We start from the raw sequence: 9,420 nt of genomic DNA, 5'->3' as shown, positions 1-9,420 counted from the left end.
TTTTAAGTGCATGTGAATGAGTTTGAAAGGGCGAGCCATTAAGGGATGTCACCTTCTTCCTTTAAATGCGCTTGCATTAGGTTGCTCCAGGCGTTCTTGCTGAAGTAGCTGGGAGTTAAAGGGCGTGCACAATTCAGTAGAGTCAGGCCCTGTGTTAATGTGTATGTGGAAGCTCTGATTTAGAAAGAACGGGAGGAGACTGCCAAAACGCCCGTATGAACAATCTAGACAAAACCTCTTGTGAAGAATTTATTATCCCTCTGTGTAAGAGAGGCCAGAGTAATGTGACAGGGCAAAAGGCATCTTCTGGTAGAACGTTTTCATGTCACGAGGATACGAGGAATAACCAGTAAGTACTGGAAGGTGCCTCTACTCCAAAGAAAGGTCTCCTGCTTGGAGGTCGGTCTGATCGTTGTGCGCGCGGCACAGGAATCTGCCAGCTGCAATGAACTGAGTTCTACCCGAAGCAGGAAGGACAGCTCGACATGTACAGTTCTAGGCATTTTTGTGGGCTCTGCGTTTTACTTGTCTGCGCGTAGTTCGCTGTACGCTATGTACATCTTGCCCTTTGGCACAGGAAAAGACTGGCACGTGGGATGGGTTCATTGTGACGGCTGGCCGTTGTGAGTGAAAATTAAAAGCAGAAGAATAATGACATTTCGGATGCATCTGTCTCAAAGACTACCTGTTGAAGAGCTTTGAAACAAAACGCCCATCCTTGCGAGACCTTTCCTGCTTTCGGTGCCGCCCTGACAGCCTTGGGGAAGGTCGGTGCAGCGTCGGAGGAGGAGGCTCCCCGCTCTCGGTACTCCCCTTCGGACAGTTCGTGCCACCTTACCGGTACGAGGCGCCGTCCTCAGCGTCCGACACGGCGGCCCTGGGGGGGGTGGGCCTCCTTCACCACCTCGGCCCTGACAGCCTTGCGCCGGGAAAAGCCGGTGGGTTCAAAACCCCGTTAGAAGAAGACGGGGAAGGGTCGCTGGGGCGACGTTTCGGCGGCTTTCCCCGCCCAAGCTGCGGGACGCCGGTGAGAGCCCTCACGGCGTCCCCTGCGGAGCAGCGCCGTCGCCCGGGGCGGCTCGGCGGGCCGCGGCCCCGCCCCGCCCCCTGCCCGCCAGGCCACCCGCCCCGGGCCGCCGCCGCCGCCGCCCCGGGCCCTCGGCGCGGCTGCGAGGCTGAGCGCGCCGGGGCCCTGTAGGAGGTGCTGTCGGTTCACAGATTGACGGTGAGAGCATCTTTTCTTTATTATTTTTTTCCCTTTTCACTTAAAAGACGCGGAATAGGGTTAACCCTTTGCCGCACGGCGGGGCTGGGCGGCCGGTGCCGGCGGCGCCGTGAGGCGGCTCCCTCAGCCTGGCGGGGAGGGAACGGGGCCCGGCGGCGCCGGGGTCGGAGCTCCCCGGGACCGGAGCGGGAGAAGTTGGGGCCGACGGAGGGCCGGCGGCCCCGGGCGGGCGGATCTGACGAGGGCCGCTCTCCTGCCGCCTGGCCCCGGCGGGCCCGGGCAGGGGCTCGGCCCCGCGCTGAGGGCGGCGGCGGGACGGGACGGGACGGGACGGGACGGGGCGGGCTCCCGCCCCCGCCCCTGCCGGCTCCGCCGAGCGGCCCTCGGGGCGGCCGGGGCTTCGCCTGGAGGTGGGCGGCGGGGAGCCTCCGTCCTCGGGCGAGGGGGCTCCCGGGCCGCCCTTCAGCTCTGCGGCACCGACCGTTTAACACTAGCGCTGAACCGTAAACGATTACTGTTCCGAAAGTAAATAAACAGGTGACTTCCAGATCAGGTTCCTGCTTGGATCGTTACAATAAATATCCCTAAAGGAAGCTCTCTATTTATGTTGTCATTGATTAATTCCCGCTACCTCATTTGATTTCGATTTAGAACGATTTGATTCTAATTTAATTAGCATGTAATTTGGATGTACATAATTACTGTAATTATGACATTCAGGTAAGGCAGCTTTAGGCTGAAAGGCAATTTCAAATTTTCTAGCAACCTACTTTGTACTAGGAAACGGACAAGGACTTCGCGCCCTGCCATCCAAGTAGCAATTAGCACATCTCGGAAATAGGCACTGCCGCCGGTTTGTGTTAAAACAGCGGCGCGAAGGCGGCGGCGGTGCCTCGCCCGGTGCCCGCCGCCGGGTGCCCGCCGCCGGGAGCCGCGCCCGGCCCCCCCCCCGGACGGCCGCAGGTGCGGGGCCGGCCCACAGAGCCGCGGGCTGGGCGGGGAGCGGTGACCCACCCCCGGCGGGGCGCCGGCATTACTTGGTAAGGGCTCGCCCGCCCGCCCCCTCCCTCCCTCCCTCAGGGGACGGCCCCGGAGGAGCCGCAGAGGCGAGCCGGCCGCCCCGCCGCGCCGCCGTCTCCCCTCAGGTGGGTGCGCGCGCGCCCCTCCCGTCTCCCACAGAAGTCCCCGGGCGCCCGCCGCTCCCGCCGCCGGCTTCTCGGCCCGGCCCGGCCCGGCCCGGCCCGGCCCGCGCAGCGCCGCCGCCCCCGCGGCGGGCTCCGGCCGCGCCCCCGAGCCCGCCGCCGGCCGGCCGCGGGAGCGCGGGGCGGCGCCCGCCTCTAGGTGGCGCCCGGGAGCCGCCGTGCGGCCCCGGCCCGGGGCACCGCCAGGCGCGATCGCAAATCCCCGGGTTCGGGCTTTTCTTTTTTTTTTTTTTTAATGTGTTAAGAATGTTATTCCTTGAGGAAATTTGAGGCTAAATTATTCCGACTTAAAATAAACACTTAGTGCACCAATTACCCAAAGGGGCGGGCTTTCCGTGAGATTCCCCTCATCTGCGTTTTGGAAGGGTGGGAGAGGATCTTGGCGAACAGATAATGGCTGCAAATAAATTACAGCTCCCGCAGATGAAGTTTCCATTTGAATCGAAAGACGCAATTAAGAAACTGTCCGGGCACCGGATCGGGTGTTTATCTATTATCTCATTAGGACGAAACCATTAATGCTGCCTTTTAAGTGTAAAACGAGCCGTTGGGGCTGTAATTCCCGGCGGGGGGCAGGGGACACGCTTCCTGCGAACCGGGGCCCCGGCGATCGAATGGCATTTACCGAATAATTTCTGCTGGCATTTTACCTTTTCCCGTGGGTTGGCGGGTGCTGTCGCCGGCTGGTCCTTAGCCGCCTTTTAGGGGGCTCGAGGAGCCGGCGCGAAGCTGCGGTCCGCGAGGTGTGGGAAGGGGAAGCGATCGCTCCAGCGAGCTGCCAAGGGGAGCTCGGCTCACGGGCGAGCCCGGGGCGAGCGGGGCCGAGGCGGCGGGGAGCCCGGCTCTCCCCTCCGCCTCCCTGCCCGCCGGAGCCCGGGAGAGCGTCTCTCCCTTGCCCGCTGCTTTCCTGCTCCCGGGTTGGCGTCTTCGCCCTAAAGAGGTGCCGCTGAACTACGGATTCAAAGAGTGAAATCAGATTTCTTTTTCGGTTCTCGCACCGCCTGTCCTTTAGTTTTTCTTTGTGTAAAAGTTCCCCAGACCATGTAATTATCGCCAACACGCACGAAAGAATGGTGTCATTTATTTTTAAAAGGGTGACATGCTTTCTATTTTCCTGATTAAACGAACCGGCTCTGCGGCCCAGAGCTGCTCCCTTCGTCGTTTCTGGGGAGTCTGGAAGTGATGGACGTTTTCTGACCCGAAGGGGCAAAGGCAATGCAAAGAGGTCCTTGATCACTGAGCTGAGAATTGTAACCCCGGCCTGCCAGAAACTGGACCTGGATGGTTTCCCTTTGATGTGTTTTATTATAAATCGAAAACAAAGCTGACTTCTGCCCAGCACCCCGCGCGGGTGCATTCCTGCGCAACCCCAACACTACCCGGCAGGGAGGGGAGCCGCGTCCCGCCGCCCAGCCCGCTGTTTATTTTACCTCTGCCCGAGCACGTCCCCCCTCGCCCGCTCCCCTCGTCCGCCCTCCCCTCCCCTCCCCTCCCCTCCCCTCCCCTCCCTTCCCTTCCCTTCCCGTCCCGTCCCTTCCCTCCCCTGCCCTCCCCTGCCCTCCGGGAAACCTGCCGGCACCCAGCCGCCGGCGGGGCGGGGGCGGGAGACAAGGGACCTCGCCGGGATGCTTTCGGCCAGCAAAATTCCGCAGCGGCTCTCGGGGAGGGTGCTCTCGGCAGCCGGACGCGAGGTGCATCTCCCGGGAGGTTTCCTTTCCCCCCCGCGTCCGCGGAAGGGCCCGCCGGGCTTCCCGCCGCCGCCGCCCCGGGGCAGAGGCGGTGTCGGCGCTGCCCGGTCGCTTTTGTGCGACAGCGGCGCGGAGGAGGTGGGACGCGGTTATTAGTATTCACGGCAGATGTATTTTCTTTAACGCAACGTCTTCATTCCAGTTGGTGGCCGACAGCAGAATCCGTTTCCCGATGTTATTTGCATTCCCTGTTTTATGGAGGATTAAAATATTTGTATTCCTCCAGGCAGACTAAATTAACTTTTTTCCTCCCCCCCCCCTTTTTTTAATAACACAATTATCTCATTTAACAATTTGCCTTTAAAAAAATACTGTGGCTGTTAGGTTGGTGGTCAGGAGACAAAGGGAGTGAAAATAATTTTCATTTCAATAATTGCCTTCTGGTCAATTTAACTGTGCCTTATTTTGAAAGAGCCTGTCTAAATGAGATTCCTGTCCCAAATGTGTTCCCAGGCCTTAGCCCAGCCTTTAATTATTCCTGAGTTTTTTTTCTTCGGAATAAGACGCTGCACTGAGTAATCACAAAGAAGTCAGAGAGCATCCTTGAACCTTTTCAATAGCAGAGCCACTGATATTCAAATAACATGCAAGGACCATTTGACTGCATGGGGACATAAGCATTTCCAATTCAGTATTTGCATAGATCAACTGTCTTTGAAAAGGAAAGGAGCAGTTGTCTTCCATAACATTAAAAAGCCTAGTTATCAAATCAAGTGCTTAGTTTGGGGCTTTTAAAACGTTTACATTTTATCTCAGGTTGCCCTTTACCGTTTGACATGCAAATTTGGTGCAGTTAATTTGGACAATTAAAAGGATCTTCAAGGGAGCTTTGTCACCGAGAATATTCGGAGTTTTCCCCGTGGACCAGCTGAGATAAAGTTGGCCAGAACAAATGATGTCTAGGAGATTAATTAGATATTTGATAAGACATGAATCCCTAATAAGGGAATACAAGGCACAGGGGGCTGCTGTGTGCTCTAAGTCAAAATTAATAACATTTAACAAGATTTTCATTTAGGCATGAAATGTCTTTTCCGGAGTATTGACTCTAGCGATTTATTCCCCCGAGATCACCTCCCAACCTAGGCAGCCTTGTGGCGCTAAAGGCTTTTTAAATTAAATAAATAGTTCCTCAGCACAGTTCGCTTTCACGCAGGTTTAGGGCCGGTTTCGCCAAAGGCGCTTAGGGCTCGGCGTGGTACCCGGCTGGCGTAGCGGGGCTCGGACTCGGTTTAAATTTGTTGGTTTGGTTTGTTTTGTTTTGTTTTTTTAAATAAACCAAAACTAAGGCGGCTTGAAAAGAGCGACCGGAGCGCTTCAGCGCGCCTGGCTCGGGGGCCGGTTCCTTCCCCTCCCGGCCATCAATGCCCGCTGTATTTTTAATTACGGTCCCTGTAAGGAGGACGGGAAGGGGGGGGGCGAGGGCTCCCACTAAAAACCTGACCCCTGCGAGGGCTGGGCAGGGGGAAGGAGGGGGCACGAAGAAGAACAAACCCGCGAGTACGTTGTTCAGAGTCCTTTAATAATACCAAAATGAAAATATGTCAAGATTTTTTTCCATACAGATAAACGCATTTAATTTCTTTGAGACCTTAACTTACGTGTGTTTGAGTGAAATGTTAACTCAACATTTTAAATATCTTTTACATATATACTGACTTCCACAAAGTGCATCAGAAATTTAAAATAAAAAAAAAGTAACCAAACCAACCCCCAAAACATCCCTGAATTTCAGGAATTCACCAATTAAAAAAAAAAAAAAAAAGAAATCCCCAAACCCCCTATCGGATCAACATTTACAAGAAAAATAAGCGAACACGATCTGGTTTTTTTTTTCTTTTTTTTTTTTTTTTTCTTTTTTGAACCCTATTTGTACAGATGTTTATGAGATACAGAGGAACCGTCTCGGACTTGCAGCGTGACGTCTCACCTTAAGCCTCTCTTAGGACGCTTTCCTTCCCACAGGAGGAGAGGAGAGGAGAAGAAGGAAACGGAAGAAAGTGTCACTCGGTACCTACCGGCCGGCCGGGCGGGACGGGACAGGGACGGGACGGCGCGGGTCGGGGCCCGCGCCTCTCCGGCCCCGCCGCCCGCCCGCCCCCGGGCGCCGTCCGCGGCGGGGCGGCTCGCGTCCCCCCGGCCGGCGCGGGGCAGAGTCCGGGCGGCTCCCGGGGGCTCCCCGGCGGCGCGGGGCCGGGCGGCGCTGCCCCTAGGAGTCGCCGGGCCCCGCGGTAGGTTCCTTGCCCGGTCCGCGGGCGGCGGCGCCCACCCCCTCGTGCAGGATGAGGTCGGGGGACTCGGAGCGCGGCGTCTCCAGGTTGCTGGCGTCCGTGTCGCTGTCGCTGCCCTTTTTGCCGCCGCCGCCCCCGTTGTGCGTTTTGATGTGTTTGCTCAGGTGGTCGCTGCGCATGAAGCGCTTGTTGCAGACGGGGCAGGCGAAGCGCTTCTCGCCCGTGTGAGTCCGCAGGTGCCGCTGCAGCTCGTCGGAGCGGGTGAAGCGCTTGCCGCAGAAGAGCCAGTTGCAGACGAAGGGCCGCTCGCCCGTGTGCCAGCGCAGGTGCGCCTTCAGGTGCGAGGTCTTGCCGTAGACCTTGCCGCAGCCGGGGATGTGGCAGCTGTGCAGCCCCTTGCGCCGCAGGCTGGCCCCCGCCGGCCCCAGCCGCTCGGCCTCCTGGCAGTTGGGGCAGTCGCAGGTGGCGCGGCCCGAGTAGCGGCGGGCGGAGCGGGCCGAGCCGCCCCCGGCGGCGGCGGCGGCGGCGCCCGAGATCATGGCGCTGGCCGCCGCCACCGCCGCGCTGGAGTCCGTGTAGGAGGGCAGCACGGGCTTGAAGCCCTCCTGGGTGAGCAGGTGCTGGCTGGTGGAGAGCAGGTGCGAGGCGGCCGTGGAGCCCAGGCCGGTGGAGCTGAAGGCGGAGTGGGTGAGGGAGCTGAAGTCGGGGTTGTAGGTGCCCAGCTGGGAGTGCAGCGAGGCCTGGGGGGCGCCCGAGTGCAGCGAGCTCTGCAGCCCCCCCGCCGGGTTCTGCACCTCCAGCCAGGAGCCCGGGTTGGTGTGCACGTCCCACCAGGAGGAGGCCGCCCCGTTGGCCACCTCGCCCGCCGAGAGCGTGGAGTGGAAGCCCGACTTGTACCAGGACTCGTAGGGGTGCGCCATGCCCACCCGCGGGTAGAGGCTCTCGGCCGCCGAGCTGTGCACTTTGGAGATGAAGGCCGACTGCCCGCCGGGCTCCTGCGGGGACACGCCCGCCGCCGCCGCCGAGTTGGAGAAGAGGCCGCCGTAGTCGCTGCTGAAGGCCGACGAGGTGGGCGAGGTGGAGGCCAGGCAGAAGGCGCTGTTGGCGGTGCCCGTGCCGCTGGCCAGTCCGCTGGAGCCCCGGCTCGTGGCCACCGTGAAGCCCGAGAGGCTGGAGCCCAGGTTGCAGCTGGAGGTGGAGCGTTTCCAGGGGTGGAAGCCCCCTTTGGCGAAGGCGCTCGACTCGGGCAGGGTGGTCAGGGGGCTGGTGTTGCCGATCTTGTTGCAGGTGGCGGCCAGCATGGCCAGGGGAGTCGTTCCAAACCTCGGCTCTTCCTGCGGGAGAGACAAAGCCGGCCCGTCAGCCTCACCCCTGCCGCCTCGCCGGGCTCCCGCGGGGACGCGGCGGCGCGGGTGGAACCGCGGCGCGGCGAGCGGCACCGCGGAAAAGTTTTCGCTGATGTCGGAGGAAGGCTCCGGCCCTGCCCCGCTCGGCACAGCTCGTTTTCCGCCGGGGGCCGGTCTCGGCGCCCGAGGGCTTCACGTCGGAAGCGGATCCCGGCGGGGACGAGCGACACGCGTGTTCCGAGAGGGTGGCTCGGCTCGGGGCGCCCCGCGCAGCGCCGGGCCGCTCGAACCTACCGCCGTTAAACCAAAAATCCCGTGGGAACGAAATGCGGCGTCTCCTCGAGCCACCGTGCAGGAGCGGCGGAAAAGCGAGATGGCAGGAAGGCAAACGGGGTGCGGAGCCTCCGACCGGCGCCACTCGCAAAGCCGAGCTAGCAAAAATCTTTGGAAATTTACCGCAGCACTGCGAGTTTAAAAAAAAAAAAAAATTAAAGAAAAAAAATCAGAAAACAAAAGAAAGCACAGGCTCTCCGCTCTCCGGCCAAGCGCGTTTCCAGCCCAAACTCTTGGCGAACGACCCGATGGGGAACCCGCAGCGAAATCCCCCGAGGCGGGCCGGGGTTACCTCTCGCCCGCGGGTCAGGGCGATCTGCGCCCGGGGCAGCCGCAACGCGGCGGCAGCAACAGTTTTTTTGTGGGGGTTTTTTGTTGTTGTTGTTGTTTTGTTGGGTTGGTTGTTTTTTTTTTCCCCCAGAGGGCGGCGAAGCCGCCGCCGAGAAGCCGCGAGGAAGGGCGCGGTGCCGACTTACCCCGAGGATAGACGTAGCCATAGCACGTCCCTGGGCTGGGCGGTGGGGCGGAGGGGGACGGCGCTCGGTGTGCGCCCCGCGCTGCCCGGCGGCACTAAGGACACTCCGGCGCGGCGGGGCTAAACTCTGCCTAAGTGCGGGCAGCGCCCGCTTTGAAGTACCGCTGGCGGCGGCGCTCGCCCAATGAGGGCGCGGGCGGAGCGGGCCGGAGCGGGCCGGCAGCCAATCAGGCTGCGCGGAGGTGCCGGCGCCGGGGCTCGGGGCGCGTGCCAGTCAGTCAGCGCGCGGGGAGAAAACTCCCCGCTCCGGACTGCGGCGATGGCGCTGCAATTAACTGCGACCCCCCCCCCCCCGCCCCCGGCCGCCCGCCCGCCGGGTTGTGACTCCCGCCGGCTGACGCCGGGAGTCGTGCGGCCGGGGTGACGCCGCCCCAGCACCGGCTGGCCGCAGGGGAAGCGGGGAGAGCCGCAGAGGGCAGGAGTCGAGAGCGGGGGTCAGCGCCGGCGGAGGGCCGGGGTCGCGCCTGACGCCGCTCCGCCGCCGCCTGCAAACTGTGCGGGAGGCGTTAGATTCCCCCGCTGCTCGCTCGGTCACCTGCGATCCTCGCGTCCAGTAAACCATACCTGCACTGCTTCCATTCAACAGGCCCTCGGCTTCCTTTACAGGCCCTCGGGCAGCTCTGCCGTGCCGGATACAAATAGCCTGACAGCGCCTAATGACGTTTTACGAGAACACGCTCATTTTTTGGTTTTGCTTTGCTAAATACTTGACGCGATCCCGGGCACGACGTGTTTCTGTCTTACTTTCGCTGCGAAAGGAACGGAGGAGGCTTTTGAGTTACGCAAAGCGCCCAAACCCC

At 60.8% G+C, this 9,420-nt stretch overlaps 1 protein-coding gene across 1 annotated transcript; it reads right to left on the bottom strand.

The window, feature by feature from the left end:
• Positions 1-5,676: 5,676 nt before the first annotated feature.
• SP9 (Sp9 transcription factor) lies at positions 5,677-8,779 on the bottom strand. Its single transcript, XM_069781464.1, has 2 exons — positions 8,562-8,779; positions 5,677-7,740 (listed from the first exon to the last, which is right to left on the bottom strand). Exons 1-2 carry the CDS (start codon positions 8,580-8,582, stop codon positions 6,385-6,387), a joined length of 1,377 nt encoding a protein of 458 aa, XP_069637565.1. The 5' UTR covers positions 8,583-8,779; the 3' UTR covers positions 5,677-6,384.
• Between the last annotated feature and the right edge of the window lie 641 nt (positions 8,780-9,420).

The sequence above is a fragment of the Haliaeetus albicilla genome, chromosome 4 (assembly GCF_947461875.1).
Source record: "Haliaeetus albicilla chromosome 4, bHalAlb1.1, whole genome shotgun sequence".
NCBI classification, from domain to species: Eukaryota; Metazoa; Chordata; class Aves; order Accipitriformes; family Accipitridae; genus Haliaeetus; species Haliaeetus albicilla.
The sequence above is the reverse complement of the archived record's forward strand: the minus strand, read 5'-3'. Positions and strand labels throughout refer to the sequence as shown.

Excerpts from the sequence above, each read along its gene's own strand:
- SP9 (XM_069781464.1), bottom strand. The coding sequence starts at position 8,582 with ATGGCTACGTCTATCCTCGGG. Across the intron at positions 7,741-8,561 it reads TGGCTACGTCTATCCTCGGG|GAAGAGCCGAGGTTTGGAAC; the intron begins GTAAGTCGGCAC and ends TCTCTCCCGCAG.